Source organism: Scyliorhinus torazame, chromosome 3, assembly GCF_047496885.1.
Source record: "Scyliorhinus torazame isolate Kashiwa2021f chromosome 3, sScyTor2.1, whole genome shotgun sequence".
NCBI classification, from domain to species: Eukaryota; Metazoa; Chordata; class Chondrichthyes; order Carcharhiniformes; family Scyliorhinidae; genus Scyliorhinus; species Scyliorhinus torazame.
This window is the reverse complement of record NC_092709.1, coordinates 263,207,947-263,229,957: the sequence shown is the minus strand read 5'-3', so window position 1 is coordinate 263,229,957 and position 22,011 is coordinate 263,207,947. Positions and strand designations below refer to the sequence as shown.

The 22,011-nt window shown below is 50.7% G+C and overlaps 1 protein-coding gene across 5 annotated transcripts in view; it reads right to left on the bottom strand.

The window, feature by feature from the left end:
- ca9 (carbonic anhydrase IX) overlaps positions 1-22,011 on the bottom strand; it is a 259,496-nt gene that overhangs the window by 124,232 nt on the left and 113,253 nt on the right. For all 5 annotated transcript variants that reach the window (XM_072497192.1, XM_072497193.1, XM_072497189.1 and 2 more), the window contains exon 6: positions 13,904-13,967. In XM_072497192.1, the coding sequence (XP_072353293.1) occupies positions 13,904-13,967 (64 nt within the window). The remainder of the gene's footprint in view (positions 1-13,903; positions 13,968-22,011) is intronic.

Sequence of the window (22,011 nt, the reverse complement as noted above, 5' to 3'; positions counted from 1 at the left end):
CATACGGGGATGCATCACATGTGACGAGCAATGGCTTTCCAGGATCATAGTGGGTTAGTAACCCAGACGACGACAATTGTTGCTTTACCCACCGGAAAGTGGTTTCTTGCGGCTGACCCTAAACCCAGGTGTGATTTTTCTTTAGCAGAAGGTGCAAAGGGACCAGCGTAGTTGCCAGATTGGGGAGGAACTTTCCGTAATAGTTTACGAGACCGAGAAAAGAACGAAGATGCGAAGTGTCAGTTGGGGCGGGGGCATGTTGAATTGCACGCACCTTCTCTGCGATGGGGTGCAGACCTTCGCGGTCCACCCGATAACCTAGGTAGACTACTTCCTTTGCCTGAAATACGCACTTTGTGCGACGTAAACGGATTCCAGCCTCCGAAAGGCGTCTAAGGACAGCCTCCAGATTTTCCAAATGTTCCTGCTCCGACGTCCCTGTAATCAAAACGTCATCTAGGTAGACAGCCACACGTGGTAAACCTCTCAAAATGCCCTCCATAACACGTTGAAAAATTGCGCAGGCAGAGGATACTCCAAGGGGCAACCGTGTATATTCATACAGGCCCCGGTGTGTATTAATCGTTACATATGGTCGGGAGGCAGGGTCCAGCTCCAACTGCAGGTAGGCGTGACTCATATCTAATTTTGTGAACGAGAGTCCACCTGCAAGTTTCGCGTAGAGATCCTCTATGCGAGGCATTGGATATCGGTCGAGTCGGGAAACCGTATTCACTGTAAGTTTATAGTCGCCACACAAGCGAACTGTGGCATCTGGCTTCATTACAGGTACAATTGGTGCTGCCCAGTCAGCAAAACGGACGGGCCTGATAATACCCAAACTCTCCAAACGAGTGAGCTCCCCTTCTACCTTCTCGAGCAAGGCGTAAGGCACTGGGCGCGCCCGGAAATAGCGCGGTGTGGCTCCTGGTTCAACTTGGATACGGGCTACGGCCCCTTTTATTTTCCCCAAACCAGGCTGGAATACATCTGGGTATCGTCCTAGCACCTCAGTCAACCCTTCAGAAACTGTTTGGAGAATGTGCTGCCATTGCAACCGCAAATGGCGCAACCAGTCCCGACCCAACAGGCTGGGCCCATGGCACCACGATAAGTGGGAAACGCCCCTCCTGGCGTCCATGGACAACAGGGGTCATTGTAGTTCCTGCAATGTCCAGTGGTTCCCCCGTGTAGGTGGCTAACCTGGCCTGTGAGTCGGTTAATGTCAGGGTCTGTATACCCTGCTTGATGCGGTCGAATGTCCTCTGGGCGATCACGGAGACCGCTGCGCCAGTATCCAACTCCATCTCAAGCGGGTGGCCATTGACCCGTACTGTCACCTTAATGGGGGCCACACGGGGAGCTGCCACACAATGCAGCTGCAGGCAGTCATCCTCCGTCTCCACGTCCTCTGGTTCATCCACATGGAAGGTACGGCCTCTGGGCTGGTCCCAGTTATGGCCCCTGGGCTGGTCCCAGTTTCGGTCGGAATGACGGCGCCTCTGGCGCCCCCAGGACCGCCGTCCGCGACGGGGTCGGCGCCTACAAGTCTGACACGGACATGGCTCCTCATCCATTGGCTCTGGAGAAGGCTCCCTTTGGGGAGGAATGTCCGACGGCCACTGGTGTCGGTCTGGACGTTGCCTCGCCCAAGGTACCGCAGGAGTGCAGGGGGACGTTTTCGGACGGAAGGAGTTGCGCCCCAAGGCATGCACTTTCATTCCCTGTAGCTCCTGTACTCCTCGTTCTGCGCTCTCTCGGGACAATACTATTTGAATGGCCTGTTGAAAAGTCAATGTTGGCTCCGCTAACAACTTTCTCTGGGTGGCTGCATTGTTAATACCGCAAACCAAACGGTCACGTAACATTTCTGACAAGGTCTCACCATAGTCACAGTACTCCGCAATCCTGCGTAGCCTGGATAGAAAATTGGCAAGGTATTATCCAGGGGCGCTCTCAGCGGTATTAAACCGGTAACGCTGGACTATCGTGGACGGGTTAAAATGTTGCCCCACTATATTCACAAGTTCATCAAACGATTTGGTGTCCGGCGCAGCTGGGTACGTAAGGCTCCTAATCACCCCAAACGTATGCGGGCCGCAGGCGGTGAGCAATATGACCACCTGGCGCTCGTTTTCAGTGATATTGTTTGCCCGGAAATAGTAACACATCCGTTGTGTGTACTGGTTCCAGCTTTCCAGCGCAGCATCAAAATCATCCAAACGTCCGTACAGAGGCATGGTGTAATAGAAAACAACTTCCAACCTATATCCAACAAAAGCCCAGGGAGGTGGCTTCAGCAGTGTAGACAGCTATTCACTTTAACCTTCGTCGCCAGTTTTGTAAGGGCCACGAAGAATCCAGCACGAGTTTTAAGGATACAAAGTAAGACTTCCGGGTGCGGCGATGACCAGCTGAGTCGCACGTTTCGGCAGCTCCCTGTGAAACGGACTTTTGGGCTCTTGATAGGAGCCCCAACGGCAATTTTGACGGCTAAAAACACTGTGCGGTAAACCAGAAGGGAATCCCCCCTGGATACGGATGGAAAAAGGAGGAGAGAGTGGCCAGATTGCAGTGGATCCTTTAGAACAGCGGCAAGGAAGGCAAGCAAAAACCAAGATGGCGTCGGAAGGTGGCAGTCTAACATGGGGCCCTGAACAACAAGAGTTCTTGAAATGCTGTGTGGAAGAGATCAAAAAGGAAATGAAGAAAGAGCTGTTGGCCCCGATACTACAGGCGATCGAAGGGCTAAAGGAGGAACAAAAGACCCAGGAGCGGGAGCTTCGGGTCGTGAAGGCAAAGGCAGCCGAGAATGAGGACGATATACAGGGCCTGGTGGTGAAGACGGAGACGCAGGAGGCACATCAGAAACGATGTGTGGAAAGGTTGGAGGCACTGGAAAACAACGCAAGGAGGAACAACCTGAGGATTCTTGGTCTTCCTGAAGGTGTAGAGGGAGCGGACGTCGGGGCATATGTGAGCACGATGCTGCACTCGTTAATGGGAGCGGAGGCCCCGGCGGGTCCGTTGGAGGTGGAGGGAACATACCGAGTGATGGCGCGAGGACCGAGAGCAGGAGAAATTCCCAGAGCCATAGTGGTGAGATTCCTCCGTTTTAAGGATAGAGAAATGGTCCTTAGATGGGCGAAGAAAACTCGGAGCAGTAAATGGGAGAACGCGGTGATCCGCGTTTATCAAGACTGGAGTGCGGAGATGGGGAAGGAGGGCGAGCTTTAATCGGGCCAAGGCGGTGCTTCATAAAAAGAAGATAAAATTTGGAATGCTGCAACCGGCAAGACTGTGGGTCACATATCGAGGGAGGCACCACTACTTTGAGACGGCGGATGAAGCGTGGACTTTTATTGTGGAAGAAAAACTGGAATGAGCGGGTTATTAAAAAGAACGTTCGAACAAAGTGGTGGGGCGAATGTGGGGGGCCAAGAGGGGTTTTATGTACTAATCCTGCGATGTGGTAACTTTTCTCTCTCCCACAGGTGGTGATGGGGGGAGGAGGGGAGGTGGAGGAGATGGGGCGTTGGCCATTGGGGGCGGGGCCAAGGGAGAAGCGCGGGCTTGGTTCCCGCGCTATGATAATCATGGCGGGAATAGAGAAGCAGGAAGGAGGGGGCGTCGCACGGTGCGAGCCGAGGTCACGGGGGGAAGCCGAGGTCAGCCAGAGTTTGCTGACTTCTGGGAGCAACATGGGGGGAGTAATTACGCGAGCGGGGGATCTAGCGGGGGGGGTGGGAGGGGGGAATTACTGGGTTGCTGCTGCTGGGGAGAGGGGGGAGCTGGTATGGGAGAGGATGGGCGGGGGGGGGCACCGCCTGGGGGAGATACAGCTGCGTGGGAACCGGGTGAGGAGCTGGAAAAAGGTGATGGCTAATCGACAAGGGGGGGGGCGGCTGATCACGTGGAACGTGAGAGGGCTGAACGGGCCGATTAAAGAGGGCACGGGTACTCGCACACCTTAAGAAACTTAAGGCAGATGTGGTTATGTTACAGGAAACGCACCTGAAACTGATAGACCAGGTTAGGCTACGCAAAGGATGGGTGGGGCAGGTGTTCCATTCGGGGCTAGATGCGAAAAACAGGGGGGTGGCTATATTAGTGGGGAAGCGGGTAATGTTCGAGGCAAAGACTATAGTGGCGGATAACGGGGGCAGATACGTGATGGTGAGTGGCAAACTACAGGGGGAGACGGTGGTTTTGGTAAACGTATATGCCCCGAACTGGGATGATGCCAATTTTATGAGGCGGATGCTAGGACGCATTCCGGACCTAGAGATGGGAAAGCTGATAATGGGGGGAGATTTTAATACGGTGTTGGAACCAGGGCTGGATAGGTCGAAGTCCAGGACTGGAAGGAGGCCGGCAGCAGCCAAGGTGCTTAAAGATTTTATGGAGCAGATGGGAGGGGTAGACCCGTGGAGATTTAGCAGACCTAGGAGTAAGGAGTTCTCGTTTTTCTCCTATGTCCATAAAGTCTACTCGCGAATAGACTTTTTTGTGCTGGGTAGGGCATTGATCCCGAAGGTGAGGGGAACGGAGTATACGGCTATAGCCATTTCGGATCACGCTCCACACTGGGTGGACTTGGAGATAGGGGAGGAAACAGGAGGGCGCCCATTCTGGAGAATGGACATGGGACTAATGGCAGATGAGGGGGTGTGTCTAAGGGTGAGGGGGTGCATTGAAAAGTACTTGGAACTCAATGATAATGGGGAGGTCCAGGTGGGAGTGGTCTGGGAGGCGTTGAAGGCGGTGGTTAGAGGGGAGCTGATATCAATAAGGGCACATAAAGGGAAGCAGGAGAGTAAGGAACGGGAGCGGTTGCTGCAAGAACTTTTGAGGGTGGACAGACAATATGCGGAAGCACCGGAGGAGGGACTGTACAGGGAAAGGCAAAGGCTACATGTAGAATTTGACTTGCTGACTACAGGCACTGCAGAGGCACAATGGAGGAAGGCACAGGGTGTACAGTACGAATATGGGGAGAAGGCGAGCAGATTGCTGGCACACCAATTGAGGAAAAGGGGAGCAGCGAGGGAAATAGGGGGAGTGAGGGATGAGGAAGGAGAGATGGAGCGGGGAGCGGAGAGAGTGAATGGAGTGTTCAAGACATTTTATAAAAAATTATATGAAGCTCAACCCCCGGATGGGAGGGAGAGAATGATGGGCTTCTTGGATCGGCTGGAATTTCCCAAGGTGGAAGAGCAGGAAAGGGTGGGACTGGGAGCACAGATCGAGGTAGAAGAAGTGGTGAACGGAATTAGGAGCATGCAGGCGGGAAAGGCCCCGGGACCGGATGGATTCCCAGTCGAATTCTATAGAAAATATGTGGACTTGCTCGCCCCGGTACTGACGAGGACCTTTAATGAGGCAAAGGAAAGGGGACAACTGCCCCCGACTATGTCTGAAGCAACGATATCGCTTCTCTTAAAGAAGGAAAAGGACCCGCTACAATGCGGGTCCTATAGACCTATTTCCCTCCTAAATGTAGAGGCCAAGGTCCTGGCCAAGGTAATGGCAATGAGAATAGAGGAATGTGTCCCGGGGGTGGTCCACGAGGACCAAACTGGGTTTGTGAAGGGGAGACAGCTGAACACGAATATACGGAGGTTGTTAGGGGTAATGATGATGGCCCCACCAGAGGGAGAAACGGAGATAGTAGTGGCGATGGATGCCGAGAAAGCATTTGATAGAGTAGAGTGGGATTATTTGTGGGAGGTGTTGAGGAGATTTGGTTTTGGAGAGGGGTATGTTAGATGGGTGCAGCTGTTGTATAGGGCCCCAGTGGCGAGCGTGGTCACGAATGGACGGGGATCTGCATATTTTCGGCTCCATAGAGGGACAAGGCAGGGATGCCCTCTGTCCCCATTATTGTTTGCACTGGCGATTGAGCCCCTGGCGATAGCGTTGAGGGGTTCCAAGAAGTGGAGGGGAGTACTTAGGGGAGGAGAAGTGCACCGGGTATCTTTGTATGCGGACGATTTGCTACTATACGTGGCGGACCCGGCGGAGGGGATGCCAGAAATAATGCGGATACTTGGGGAGTTTGGGGATTTTTCAGGGTATAAATTGAACATGGGGAAAAGTGAGTTGTTTGTGGTGCATCCAGGGGAGCAGAGTAGAGAAATAGAGGCCCTACCGTTGAGGAAGGTAACAAGGGACTTTCGTTACCTGGGGATCCAGATAGCTAAGAATTGGGGCACATTGCATAGGTTAAATTTAACGCGGTTGGTGGAACAGATGGAGGAGGATTTCAAGAGATGGGATATGGTATCCCTGTCAATGGCAGGGAGGGTGCAGGCGGTTAAGATGGTGGTCCTCCCGAGATTCCTCTTTGTGTTTCAGTGCCTCCCGGTGGTGATCACGAAGGCTTTTTTTAAAAGGATTGAAAAGAGCATCATGGGTTTTGTGTGGGCCGGGAAGACCCCGAGAGTGAGGAAGGGATTCTTACAGCGTAGCAGGGATAGGGGGGGGGCTGGCACTACCGAGCCTAAGTGAGTATTATTGGGCCACTAATATTTCAATGGTGAGTAAGTGGATGGGAGAGGAGGAGGGAGCGGCGTGGAAGAGATTAGAGAGGGCGTCCTGTAGGGGGACTAGCCTACAGGCTATGGTGACAGCCCCATTGCCGTTCTCACCGAGGAACTACACCACAAGCCCGGTGGTGGTGGCTACACTGAAGATTTGGGGACAGTGGAGACGGCATAGGGGAAAGACTGGAGCCTTGGGGGGGTCCCCGATAAGAAACAACCATAGGTTTGCCTCAGGGGGAATGGATGGGGGATATGGAATGTGGCAAAGAGCAGGAATAACGCAACTGAAAGATCTGTTTGTGGATGGGAAGTTCGCGAGTCTGGGAGCGCTGACCGAGAAATATGGGTTGCCCCAAGGGAATGCATTCAGGTATATGCAACTGAGGGCTTTTGCGAGGCAACAGGTGAGGGAATTCCCGCAGCTCCCGACACAAGAGGTGCAGGACAGAGTGATCTCAAAGACATGGGTGGGGGATGGTAAGGTGTCAGATATATATAGGGAAATGAGGGATGAAGGGGAGACTATGGTAGATGAACTAAAAGGGAAATGGGAAGAAGAGCTGGGGGAGGAGATCGAGGAGGTGCTGTGGGCAGATGCCCTAAGCAGGGTAAACTCGTCGTCCTCGTGTGCCAGGCTAAGCCTGATTCAGTTTCAGGTATTACACAGGGCACATATGACTGGAGCACGGCTCAGTAAATTTTTTGGGGTGGAGGATAGGTGTGCGAGGTGCTCGAGAAGCCCAGTGAATCATACCCATATGTTTTGGTCATGCCCGGCACTACAGAGGTTTTGGATGGGGGTGACAAAGGTGCTTTCAAAAGTAGTAGGAGTCCGAGTCGAACCAAGCTGGGGGTTGGCTATATTTGGGGTTGCACAAGAGCCGGGAGTGCAGGAGGCGAGAGAGGCCGATGTTTTGGCCTTTGCGTCCCTAGTAGCCCGGCGCAGGATATTGCTAATGTGGAAAGAAGCCAAGCCCCCCGGGGGTGGAGACCTGGATAAATGACATGGCGGGGTTTATAAAGTTAGAGCGGATTAAGTTCGTCCTAAGGGGGTCGGCTCAAGGGTTCACCAGGCGGTGGCAACCGTTCGTCGAATACCTCGCAGAAAGATAGACGGAATGGGAAAAAGAAGGCAGCAGCAGCAGCCCAGGATCGGGGGGTGTGGGGGGGGGAGGGGTGTGGTGGGGGTGGGGGGGGGTGGGGGGGGGGGAGGGGGGGGGGGAGGAGGAACCAGAAGGACTCTCAGGGTTGTTAATATATACTGTATAGTATGTATAGGTCGTTGCTACAGATAATTATATATTGGACTGTTAAATTATATTTTTGGAGAGTGTTACTTGTGACAAGGCAGTTGCCAATTAGGGCTAGTTTTCATTTTTGTTATTTATTATTTATTCATTTTTTGTTTATAAAATAGGTCATTGTTATCTGTATTGTTATAATATTGTGTAAAGGATGCACAATGTACTGTGTCGGTTGACCAAAAATTTTCAATAAAATATTTAATAAAAAAAAAGGATACAAAGTAATAACATTTATTTACTATAATATATATACATAACAGTAGCAGTAACTTCCCTTGCTACATACTCCTTCCTGCTGGTTCCTGAACTGGCCAGCTTTATTTATACTAGGAGTTTACTAGTGGTTTCTCCGCCCCCCTCATTGGGGAAGCTCATACTCCCACAGAATTGTGGGATAGTCATTAGTCCCCAGCCAATGGTAAGTAGGCAGGTTATAACAGATACCCTAGCCAAAAATTTGCAGCTCTTTCATTACACTCTTCACTTGGCAGAAACCACCTGAAGGTCCAAAAATTAGGCCAGGAACCAGGTACACTTGATGACTAAGAGGATGTTGATAGGGTGGTAATTAACTGGGTCAGACACATCTTTTTTGCTGGGTGGGCAGAGGGGTGTGGAGTTGGTCATATCTGAAACCCCTTTTACTTCAATGCATGTTTAGGCTTTTTTTTACACCTCCCCTTTTCCACCGACGCTATTCCTTTTGAAAATGCTATTCATTCATAATATCTTCCAGCTCTGGGGAAGGATCCAAACCCAAAAATATTAAACCGGCTTTCTCTCCACAGAGGCTGCCAAGTGTTTTCTTAGTATTCACTGCTTCAGACTTCCAGCATCTACAGTAATGTATCCAAAGGGGTTGGAACTTGAGTGCAGAATGGACAGACTGTGGAGTGGGTCTGTGAGAGGGGACATGACAACGTGCTGACCTGGCCAGTGCCACCTAAGAGAAAGGAACTATTTAATGTCTTGGATGAAATGGCAGCCAATATGAATTAAGCCCTGTCACACCCAGGACTCTGCATACAAAAAGGGCTGGATTCTCCGTAAGTGTTGATACCGGCACAGAATTTGTGGACTTCCATGACGGCAAAACTGGTGCCCCACCTGGACCATTTTTAAAAATTTGTTCATGGGACACGGGCCTCACAGACTGGGCCAACATTTATTGCCCACCCCTAATTGCCCTTGAGGGGGCTGTTAATAGTCAACCACATTGCTGTGGATCTAGAGTTAGATGTAGGCCAGATCAGGTAAGGATGGCAGATTTCCTTCCCTAAAGGACATCAGTGAACCAGATGGGTTTTTAACGACAATCAACAATGGCTTCATGGTCATCATTAGACTTTTAATTACAGATTTTTTATTGAATTCAAATTTCACAATTTGCAGTGGCGGGATTCGAACCCAGGACCCAGCCAACAAGATGGCAGCTCCACACTTCACTGACGCCAACCTGGAGACCCTCCTGGATACGGTGGAGGAGACGTGGATGACCCTGTACCCTGACCCTTGAAGGAGGCTGCCAGCCGCCACCATTCGCTGCGCCTGGGCTCAGGTGGGAGAGGCGGTGAGCGCCATGGGTAACCAGCGGTGTCATAAAAAACAGCACAACCTCCTCAGGGCAGCCAGGGTGAGTAGGCACCAACCCCCTCCCACACACCCGTAGCCCTACCGCCCCCCCCAACCAGGAGGGCAGCTGAACCTCCACCCTGCACCACATGCCGGCACACATAGCAGCCACTATGGCCGGGCGCCCTTGCCATTGAGGTCACCAACTATCCACACCCTGGGCTGCATGTATCGGACTGTCTAACACTGTTGTTTTCCATTTGACCCCCTCTCCCGCCCCCCAGGAGAAGGCTATCCATAACTGACGGGAATGGGAGAAGACTGGAAGAGGACGTCAGAACTTGCGGCCCCTCAACATGACAGAGCAGAGGGCCCTGGGCGTGGCCGACTGCCCAGAGGAAAGGGTGGTCACCAGGTGGGCGGCACCCATGGTGGAGGGTTTGGGGGCAACCGTTTTGGCTATGGATCAGCATGTCCAAGGCTTGGGCATTCTGTACAGGCGCTGGCCGAGGCCCAGGACAGGGTTGCCGACTCAGAGGCAGCTATGTGCCAGGGCCACCTGAAAATTGCAGCGGTGCTCCTGAGTGTGGCCCAGTCACACCAGGCCATGGCTGGGAACATCGGCGGCGGTATTGCCCAAGCACTGGCTGACATGGCGCAGACACAGAGGGAGGTGGCCCTGTCCCAGAGAGAGATAGCACAGTCACTGGTTGATGTGACACAAACCCAGAAGGAGATGGTCCACTCCCTGTGCTCCTTGGCCACGAGCATGCAGACCCTCATCGAGACCAGAGAGGTCCTCCAGGACTGGCAACGCCAGGTGGTGGGGAGGCCTCAGGGGTTAGCTCTGCTCGCACCCCATCCCAGGGAGTAGCCCGGGGGCCATCTGACACCCCAAGGGAGGAGGTGGCGCTGGGGTCCGAGCTGGTGACTCCCGCAGGGAAGGTTCCGGAACACTGCAGCACCTCAGACTCCCCCCTCCCCTCCTCCTGTCCCTGGTGCATCTGGTGGGCAGCAGGCAGAACAAGTCGACACCATACCACCTGGGATACTCGAGCTGCAGCCAGGCCCATCCAGGCCCAGTCAGCCCAGAAGATGGCCGCCAACGGGGACCCAGGTCACAGGGCGGGAATCACAGCAGGCTGCCTCCACTCCTGATGTACCATCTGGGGAACCACCTAGATGTAGCGTTAGGGCCCGTAAGGCCAGAAAGTTAGACACTAGTTAAGTTGGCACAGGTGCAGGGCGCAGTTTAGTTATAGGGGCTAGGGCAAAATTCTGTATTACGTTATCACATTAAACACTGTTACAATCTGCCTCGGTGCTCTGTCAGATGGAGATGAGGGGTGGGCTGGTCTGGGCTGGTCAGAGAGAGGGGGGATTTGGTGGACATTGGGGAGGGAATAGGCGGACATTGTGGGTGTCCTGGGCTCCCCCCCCCTCCCCCCCCCTCCCCCCCTCCCCCCCTCAACCGTCCCCACCACCGTCACCCCAGGGATTCGATGGGACCATGTGGTGGAATGGGTACTTGCATGCAGGGATCACCTAGGTGGATCGTGGTATGTGCTACCGTGGGTATGAATCAGACGTTGCCAAATGATGTGGAACACCAGAGCTCATCGCAGGGTGGGTTGTTATTATCCTCCATCCCATGGACTAGACCCGCTGTTACTGTCAACCCAGGGCCTGCACCCCGTAGTGCGGCAGGTATATATCACAGAGGGGGCCGCAGGCGAGGGGTTGCCGGGAGGGGACAGCTGGGGCGTGAGGGTGGGTTGCGGTGTCCATGCCCTTGGCCAGTCCCTAACCCCTGCTCCTCAGTTGGTAAACCTGTCGGTGATCAGAGCTCCCGTGTGGGTTGGCCCTAGCGATGACGTTGTGCGGCCTCCCTTGCCTGCCAGGGTCCCATGTCCTGGCCATCCTCCCCTGCATTGTGGCGGCCTGCAGAAAATCGCACAGCAGAGGGGCGACATGCTGGAGGATGAATGCCAGTCCTGGTCCGACGATGGCGATGTGGGTGACCCTCTCAGCATCATACTGGAGGGTTTCTCCAGAGCGGTCAAAGCACCTGAACCGCATCTTCAGGAGGCTGATGCACCACTCGATCACACTCCTGGTTGCTGTATGGGCGTCGTTGTAGTGGGTCTCCGCGTCGGTCTGTGGCCTCCAGTTAGGCGTCATCATCCGTTACCGCAGTGGATAACCCCTGTCCCCAGGGGCCAAACCCCCAGCCGGGGGAGGATGTCTGGAACGTGAGAGTGCCAGGATGAAGGTGTCGTGCACACCGCCTGGGTATTGGGCGCAGACGTGCAGGATGCACAGCTGATGGTCACATATCAGCTGCCTGTTCATCGAGTGGAACCCTTTTCGATTTGAGTAGAGCGGCCTGACATCTGCAGCGGTTCTTAGGGCGACATGCATCCTGTCGATCACCCCCTGCATCCGCGGAATCCTGCCTATTGTGGCGATCCCACTGCCCAGGCATCCTGGTGGGCTCGGCCCACATTGAATTGATGTATTGAAACGCCTGGCCATATAGTGCGTCCGTGACGGCACGGATATACCTGTGCGACGAGTTCTGAGAGATCCCGGACAGGTGACCTATCGGTGCCCGTCGCATAAGGTTCAGGGTGGCTGTCACTTGATGGCCACCGACAGTGGGTGTCCTCCTCCATACCCCCGCGATGCCAAGTGTGCCATCATCTGGCAAATGTGTTTCACTGTCTCCTTGCTCAGCCAGAGTCTTCAATGACATGCCCTATCCGGCAGGTCCTCGAATGACAGATGCTGCCGGTACACACGAGGCCTCATGTGGCACCTCCTTGGCACCTCCTTAGCTTGTTGGGCGGCTGGCTCTCCGTCCTGGTTGGCTGCCTCTTGTTCACTTGCGGCATGCTCCGCTGTTGCAGCTTCCTCCTCCTCCTCGAGCAGCTCCAGCTTGTACAGCTGCAGGGCATCCCCCAGGGCTGCAGCAACCAGCAGGCCACCAATGCTGATTGAATTCCAATATCCATTGTCTGCAAGGGTGAAAGGTCGATACGTTAGCATGGTGCACAACCCCATGCCCAACCAGGTCCAATGGGCCACATGGTGGCCCCGGTTGGCACTGTGGAGCCCGCCCCCGCATGTCCCCCCCACCCATTCCCGCACCCCTGGCTCCGTCGGTGGCCGACACTATAGGGGCTTCTGGCCCTGGCGCTTGTCCCTGATGCCAGAGGTACTGTCGGTTTGGACTGTCCTTGCCAGCAGTATGCTCTGTGGCCCTGCCCGGTGACCCCACAGTGGCTACAGTGGGCGTTGCCCTTGGGTGGGCTGCCTGATGCCAGTCGGCGGGTGGCAGCCAGTTGGGTGTTGGGACGGTATGGCAGAGAGTGGGGTGGAGGGTGACGGGACCTATATGGCCGGTGTCACTCTGCAGAACCAATGGCCAAGCTGGGTGGTCAGTGGAGTGCGCAGCAAGACGGCTGCCTTGCAGGCCGCAGCAAGGTGGTCTGTGCCTGGACACCGCCCCAGTCCCGTGGGGGGGTCACTCCGGCCACATGGTCCATTCCTCAACCCCCTCCCCCGGCCCTGGCAGTGACCCCCCTCCCCACCCTAGCCAGCCAGGCCAAAGTCCAGCCTGTAGTGATATTCAGATATCAATATACATGATCAACGTATGTAAATATTGTCGTCATTTCAACACTCGATGGCTCACAGTCAGATACTATAAGAACTGGTTTCCTGTCTTTTCTAAGTCACATGATGATGTGATTCAGAACAATGAACAAGCAAGACATAGAACAGCTGGAGTGAGAGGAGTTAGAGCTAGTTTGTTATAATAGTGTACAGTTATATAGTTATCTGTATTGAACTTTAATTCTTTATTGTTAGTTTAGTATTGAGTAAAAAGACTCACAGTTTGTCATTTTATTACTCATTAAATAGTTCATCTTTCAACAAGAAGACTATTGGTCATTTTATCATCCTGGTAGATTCAAGAGTAATATATATATTTTAGATAAGTCATTATTTAAAATATAACACAGCACAGCAGCCCAAGGTCGCACCTCTCTGTGTCCTACCTCCTCTCTCTCCCTCATCAGCCACGACGCTGAATTGCGGAGGGACGGAGAATACTGGGTCGTGTCTGCTAATGATATGCAAAAGGTGTTTACTATACGTGCGTTCCGGCCTGCAATGATGCCACTATCGAAGTGGTGGAGAATTGCGATTTGACGTCAAATTGGTGCCCACTATGATTTTGGCATTGGAACCTATTCTCCACCCAATCGCATTTCGTGATTTCAGCATCAGCCAACGGAGAATCCCACCCAAAGTTTTCAAGAAAGACATTGGTGCTTTGGTGAACCTAGAATTACTTGTACTCAATGTGACTGTTTACTTGCCAACAATACAACAATAATTCCAAATGCACTCCTTGATATAAATAGATAAATGCTTTTGATTTTACGTGTGATAAGTCAATTGGCAATCAATTACCTTTTTCAGCAATGTCTTCAAGTTTATCAAAAATGTGATCATAATGTTTATTTTCTTCTCCAACCTGCAACATAAACACATTGGGTTTGGATTTTGTTAGAAGTTAAATACCAAAAAACTAGAACTAAACCCACCTCTGGCCCGCTGACTTCCAGTTTTAATGGAAGCAGCATGAAGAGTGGGTGGCCAATTTGCTCCTGATGAGCTGTTTGATTATTTAAATATTATTAAGAGGCTGCCTGCATTCATTTGAACAGTCAGTCTATTTTTAACAACAGATGGCTGGTTTTCCTGGGCCTTAAGAAAGACGGCAGCTTAAAGGAGGTGAGAAAAGCTGAATCAATGAGTTAGTGTCTTTATAGGGCTGCTTGTGGGCCAGGAGGGCAAGAGTGTTTCCTTTAGATGAAACAGGTCTCCCTCCACCTCCCATTCCTGTGATCTGTTTGCTTGCTGCCTGACCACCATTAAACCCCTCAATCACCACTAGACCCTGTCAGACAGCACACTCAAAATGTTACTTTTGTGCAATGAGTTAAATAAATAATAGACATGAGGTACTGACATCTTACAGAAAAGACCTTCCAGTGGCAAAATGTGGAAGAATTTCTTTTTGCTGAAGAGCATGTTTTTATTTCTTTAAAATTTGAATACATATTTTACATTTTTTTATTTAGGCACTCCAAATCAGTTGAAACATGACTTCTGGTAAGCACAAGAAAATACACATCAAGGGCAGGTTGTCTGTGAAGAATCGATGTGACTTTACAAATTAGTATTTTCCCCTAAATAGAGCAAGGTCATTGTTGCAAACAGGATCTGAGCCAATTGGTGAAGCCAAATCCGAGACTTGGAGCTTTTTGTTCTGAAGAGTTTATTGACTGGTTCAGTCACACCGCTCTCCTCTCACGCACCCGGCTATCCCCTATTCATACTCTCTTTGATAAGACAAAAACTGTAAGTTAAACAAAAATGAGAGGGAAGGTTGCCAGCCCCTGGTACAGCACTGTAACCAAAAACAGAACGTCAAAAATAAACTTCACAATATCCCCTACTGAGACTCTTTTGAGAAAGCAATAATCAATAAATTAAACAAAGATGACTGAGGTGACAGCCTCCAGTAGGCACTGTAACTAAAATAAAATCTTAAGGGAAGCTTAACCAAAATATCATTTCTGGGGGTAATCTTGCATCCCTGATCCCCTATTTATATGTACTGAAAAGACAATTAACACCCATTACCCGTTTCTCCAACATTAACAATGGAATTGACATTAACACACATTAATAATGCCATTGATAAGACATTGACAATTGTGAACTAGAATATCTTGTTACTTAAACTGGAGTAAACAGGATTCAGTTTCAAATAATTTTCCGACATTGTTGCTTGGCTCTTTCTGGCACAGGAAGTAATTGCACTGAAATACTCCTGTCTCGAGCTTAATCTCCATATCTGCAAAGGAAACAAATGTGACTTGGCTAATGCCAGCCTCCCCTGGGAAGCTAATGTAACTCAATCTAAAATTTGAAGTCTAGATTTTCTGAGTTCTACGCAGCTATGGGAACGTGATATGAGCTGTGGCATGGAAGGTTCTTCATTTGTGCAACCATTCTGGGATGTGGCCTATTTTTTGAAAATGTAGCCTTATGCATTTTACAGTTTATGCAGTTGAAGAACTTCACCCTTTGTATAAACTGTTCATACAGTAGATCCAACACAAGCCACACCCATTTATTGCAAAGCAACAAAAATCAACAATGCCAACTTGTATTTATATAGCACCTTTATTGTAGTAAGCCATCACCCAAGGTGCTTCACAGGGGGCATTGTCAAATCAAACTTGATGCACAACCACACAAGGGGATTTTAGGGCAGGTGACAAAAAGCTTGCTGAAATGTTTGCTTTTAAGGAGCATTTCAAAAGAGGAAAGGCAATAGAATGGTGAATTAATTGAAGAACGACAGATAATTAGGGCTGATTCAGTGATCTGGCATTTCTACTAGGGGGGCTGTGTACAGAGGAATTACAGGATCGTGTTATGGGCCTCAACACTGTAGAGTTATTCTCTGACTCACATTTCCTGCAGTGGGATTTGATGTCATTGATGTGGCCAACATTTATTGTCCATTTCTAATTTTCCTTGAGAAAGTGGTGGTGAGCTGCCTTCTTTAATTAATGCAGTCAATTTGGTGTAGGTACACCCGCTGTGCTGTTAGGGAGGGAGTTCCAGGATGCTGCTGCACTGGCAGTGAAGGAGTGCTAATATATTTCCAAATTAGGATGGTGTATGGCTTGGAGGGGAACTTGCAGATGGTGGTGTACCCATGCATCTATTGCTCTTGTTCTTCAAATTTAGTAGAGCTCAAAGGTTTGAAATGTGCTGTTGTGAAGCCTTGGCAGGTTTCTGCAGTGTATCTTGTAGATCCCTGGAATACCTACACTGCAGAAGGAGGCCATTCAGCCCATAAAGTCTGCACAGACCCTCCAAAAGAACACCCCACCTCAGCTCACTCCCCCGCCCCATCTCCGTAACCTCATGCGCATCGCGCAATTCACCGAGCCTGCACATCTTTGGACACTAAAGGACAATTTAGCATACCCAATCCACCTAACCTGCACAACTTTCGACTGAGGAAGGAAACCAGAGCACCTGGAGGAAACCCACACAGACACAGGGAGAACATGCAAACTCTACACATGTAGTCACCTAAGGCCGGAATCAAACCCGGTTCCCTGGCGCTTTGAGGTGGCGGTGCTAACCACTGTGCCACCCGTGCTGCTCTGGTACACACTGCTGCTACTGTATGTTGGTGTTGAAGGGAGTGACTTTGAGGTGGTGGATGGGGTGCTTTATCCTGGATGATGTTGAGCTTCTCGAGAGTGTTGTAGAGGCCTCAATGATCTAGGCAAGTGAAAAGTATTCCTAATTTGTGCCTTGCAGATGGTGAACAGATTTTGCAGAGCCAGGATGCGAGCCCTTGCCACAGAATACCCAGCCTCTAACCTGCTCCTGTGGTCACAATATTTATGTGGTTGGTCGAGTTCAATTTCTGGACAACATTGACTGTGAGGATGTTGATGGTGGGTTGGAAGTTCAGCAATAATAATTTCGGTAAAAGTCATTGCCTATCACATGTGTGACCCAGATGCAATTTGTCACTTATCAACTCAAGCCTGAATGTTGTCCCGATCTTGCTGCATATATGTGAGGTGTTATGAATGGAACTGAACAATGCGTAGTCAATAATCTCACTCCTGAGCATATAGTCAAAGTAGCTTCATTGGTGAAACAGCTGACGGTGGTTAGACCCAGAACACTACAATGAGGGACTCCTGCAATAATCTATCTCCAACAACTACAGCTATCTTTCTTTATGTTAAGTATAGCAGCATACTTCAGACAGAGCTAAATAATACCACAACCAACAGATCAGATCAAAGCTCTGCTGTCCTGCCATATCCAGTCATAAATGGTGGTGGACAATTAAACAACCAACCTCAGGAGGAAGCTCAATGAATAGCCCCATCCTCAATGATGGTGGTCCCAGCACATCAATGCAAAAGACTGGACAATTTTTCACATTGTTGGGTAAATTCCAGTGTTGTAGCTGTACTGGAACTGCTTGGCTAGTGGTTGCAGATAGTCCTGGAACACAAGTCTTCAGTATTATAGTCCGAATGTTGTTAGAGCTCATAGCCTTTGCTGTATCCAATGAATTCAGCCATTTCTTAATATCACGTAGAGTGAATCAAATAGGCTGAAGACTGGCATCTGTGATGATGGGGTGCTCAGGAATAGGCTGAATTGAATCATCCACTCATCATCTCTGGCTGAAGATGGTTTCAAATCCTTGCCTTTTGCGATTTCACATTGTAAATGACAGCAACACAATAGATCACGTTACAAACAGATAAAAGGCACATTCTGTACTGATATCAAATAGCATTTAACACTGCGGGGGGCGGAATTTATGTGTTCGCTAACTGCCTATGATCAGTGTGTTTTGCATGTGAGGGTTGTTTGCTTGCCCTCAGAGTAATTTTCCCATTTTAATTAATTCCAGCAGCAAGCTTTTTGTGAATTTAAAAATAAGAAAGATTATTTATCATCACAAACTTGCCCCAAATGTTAAAAATGTGATGCCTCACTCATGTGACTCACCCACACAAAGTTTAGGTACAAATGAGGGAAAAACAATGCAATTGCAATTTATGATTGCCCCAGTCTCTTTCCCAGCAGGTCAGTAGTTTCTTAGATGATTTGATGCTTTGGTTGAAGTGAAGGTATTGTATATCAGGGGGTATTCCATAAGCTGTGAAGCCTCTTGGACTTAAATTTCCAGGATGTTGGTTCTCAGGTCAACTTGAAGTTTGTTCTCAGGTGAACTTGAAGTTGGAACAGGTTTGGGAGAGTCCTCAACCCACTTTCAAGATATGGCTGTTTGTTACCTTGGCTGCTTAGTTGATGTAGTTGGTTCGACAGCTGCCTGATGAATCCCTGTCTCTGAGCAACTTTTTGGTGAATTTTTTAAGTGGACCACAAACTAGCTTCCTCACCATGAGGCTTGCACAAGTTCAAAGTCTTTTTTTTCAAAAAGGGTGGTATGTTGATTGTACATCCTGTGTTGTCATTTGGCAATTTGAAATTTGCCCAGCATAGTTTGAATGAGAGACTATCATAATACAATGGAAGGCTGTTGGGAATACATTTTAATTCGTCAAACACAAACTGAGGGCGATTGTCAGCCCACGATCGGCGTCAGAGAGAACGGAAATGCGGACGGAAAATTCAGAGAGACTCGGGAAACGTGATTCTCTCTGGAGAGATTGCATTTCTCTGATTTTCCTCGCCCTCGCCGGTGATGTCATGAGGTTCTCGCCCACAATGAATTATAATAAATTTTAAGATTAGTAATGGACCTCCCCCCCACATGACTAAACATGCATACCTCACTGACGTGAAGTCACATTGGCAAGGGTTATCGCTGATTTTTAAATACGGGGTTCAGTTGAGAGGATCAGTCTGGGGTCACAAAGCTAAATCCAGCCCCCGGGCGAAGAGGTACATGGTCAGACATGTCAAACTGGCAGTGCCAGCCTCTACCAAGGGCAGGCCCTCACAGTAGCCCCACTTGGGGGGAGAGACCATTTATGTGTGGTGGGGGGAGAATGGGCAGTGATAGGGGAACTTGTAGACATAGAGGGGAATGGCCACTGAAGGGGGGAATGCCTGCGATATGTCCTCAGTTTTGGGGGAGGGTCCCAATGATTGGTCAGTCAGGATGGTAGCCCCCGATGATTTGTCTGATGGGGGAGGGTCCTAATGATTGTCCGATTGGGGGGGGGGGGGGGGGTAGACTCCAATGATTGTCCGGTGGGGGAGAATATAACCTCAATTCTGACCGGAAAATCCCAGGAGTGAGAATGGCATTGAGAAGGTTGGGTTGGAAAACAGTTACACTTTAAACTGTTCATTTACTTCCACGATAGAATAGAGTTGTGGTCCAAAAAATAGCTAAACAGCATTTCTATCCGGGCACCAATAGGCAATACCCTTGTGGTTCAAGTTGCCATGGACATGGGCTTTGAGAGAGAAAGGGTTTTAAAATATTCCTGAAAACTCCCAGGCACAGGAACATGCCAGAATCAGGAATAGGGAGAGAATAGCTGGAAGCCAGACGTCTCTTTGGTTTAAGACGCAGGAATGCGGGTGGGAACTCACAATCAGATTTCCAAGACCAAATTCATGCGGATTGGACACCAGTCTGGCAAATTCACGTCGCTTCTGCAAGAGGCAGGACCCCCCAGGAAAGAACGCTCATTGTGAAAGACAATCTGAGGTGAAAGTTATCAGGCTGGGAAAGGAAAGGAATGGATGGTAAAACTTCAGGAGCTAAGAATCTCTTTGGACTGATTCCAGGGAATTGAATTACTACTTAAAGCATGGTGTAAATTATACCCGTGAAGTGGAATTTTCAGTTGTGCCAAAGTAAAAGGGAAAAAGTTCTATACTGTCGTTTCAAGTTTAATTTGTGTACAGAAATGAACTGGATTTTCAAATTGCTTTCTTATAAAGTTTTCAGTACCTGCAGGGATCGTAACAGAGTTAAGGCATATAGAGCGTGATTCTCTGGCCTTGTTACACTCTCGCTCAAGCGAAACGAGGCCGGTGAATAATGCGAGAGGCAAAAAACGAGGACAGCACCAGGCGCCAAAAAGTTTGCGATGCAACCAGCCCGCTCCCGTAGAGTGGCGAGAAACCAATGATCACCACTTAAGCCCAATTTCCACACAATTAACAAGAGCTACCCGTTATCCAATCGCCTCCTGTCATTCAGCGGCCTCTCCAGCAAGTCACGCTGGCGCCGATTAGTACTCCTTTTGAAAAACGTGAGCCTGAGGGAAGGGCTTCTGTGGAGAGCCGAAAAGGTGAGTAGCCAGCTTTGCTCACAGACAAAGAGCCCAGGAGCAATGGGCTTACCACCTCAATGCTCGGTTGGAGGTTGAGGGACCCTCGGCTGGGGGTGGGGGGAGATGTTGAGGTGGCAACCGCTCACGGCACCACCATGCCAACCACTGGATCATGAATGCCCATCCTGGGGTAACCCTTGTCCCTGCCCGCCTGCCCCAATGACCACACATAACCCCAACCGACAGAGGCTGAGGCCTCTGGCTGCATGGCTGAAGACTATCGCTAATAGGGAATTGGCAATCGTGGTTAAGTGAGCACTTCACAGATGCCAGGTGGATTCCTGTGGGTGGTTAGGCCATGTGGCATGTGGGAGTCATTGCCTAGCATCCCAATCACACCCTGATGGCTGGACACTGTGCTTGAACACTGCGGAAGGCAACACCACACACGCCGCAGCCAACATCCGAACGCCCAGGGGAAGGGACACAGCTCCGGGGACATGCCCACATCCAGAGGGTGGGTGAGCACCACAGGGAAGGAGGGGATCGTGCCTGGCAAGATGGGCAAAGGGTCCGGAGGTCAGCCCGCATTGTGGAAGAAAATGACAGAGGCATCATTCTAGTTGTGCTAAAATATGTTTAATGTGTTGTACAATACCCCACTCCCGATGGTGCTGCCTCCCCACCCCCTCCAACCCCCAGCCCCCCTCCCACCACACTCTTTCCTCCCCTCCCTCAGTGATCCTCACTGTGCCTAGCCCTCCTAGCTCTACCACTATGTCTAGATGTTTCCCCAGAATGCACATCTGAGGTTGGGACAGCCAGCTGCTTACCTTGTCCCATGACCTTCGATGCCCCAGAGTCTTCTGGGGGCTCTGGGGCTGGAGGACCCCGGCTCACTTACTGACAGCACATGCACAGCCATGCCGCCCTGTCCCGTGTGCTGACCTCGAGGCGCAGCCTCATCAGAGCGGCCAAACTCAGTGGATCTGTTGGCCACCGTTGCCACTCTATGGGACGGATCCGTGTTGGCACTCAGCGCCCCCTCCTCCCGCTCAGTGCCCATAGGGCCCTGGTGTTCACCTTGAGATGGAGGGGCAGTTGGTTAGAGCCCTGGCTGCCCCTGCATCATCTGGCTCTGCCAACCCTGGTGGCTCCCCATAGTCCAACACCATCATATCGACGCCCTTGGCGATGTTCCTCAGTGACTGGGACAAGCTCTGCAGCGCCTTACCGATGCCCATCTGAGAGCGGGACATTTCCCACAGAACCTCATCAAGGTCAGCCTGGTACTGGGTCACATCTCCCATGCTGTCGAGACCCTCAGCCATGGCCAGCACCGACTGTGTAAAGTCTTGGACACCTTCACTAATGGTGCTGACATTGTGCACTGGGCTCTCCATTGCGGTCGCCACCCTAGCAGTGTTGGCCTCAGGGCCACTCATTGCCAGCAACATCTCCTGCACCTGTAGCTTCTGGAACTTCTCCAATCGGCTGTGAATCTGCTGGAGTGATGCTGACATCTCCCCCTGAATGTCCAGGCTGCTCCCTATTGTCTCCATCAGCTCCGGGTAACCCTGTTCCAAAGGCTCAGCTTCAGGCTGGGAACCAGCTGGATCCTGGGATCCAGCAGCCCTCTGACTGCTGTCTCCCCTGGGGGTTCCTGCCTCCTCCAGATGCGGATCATCAGCAGTG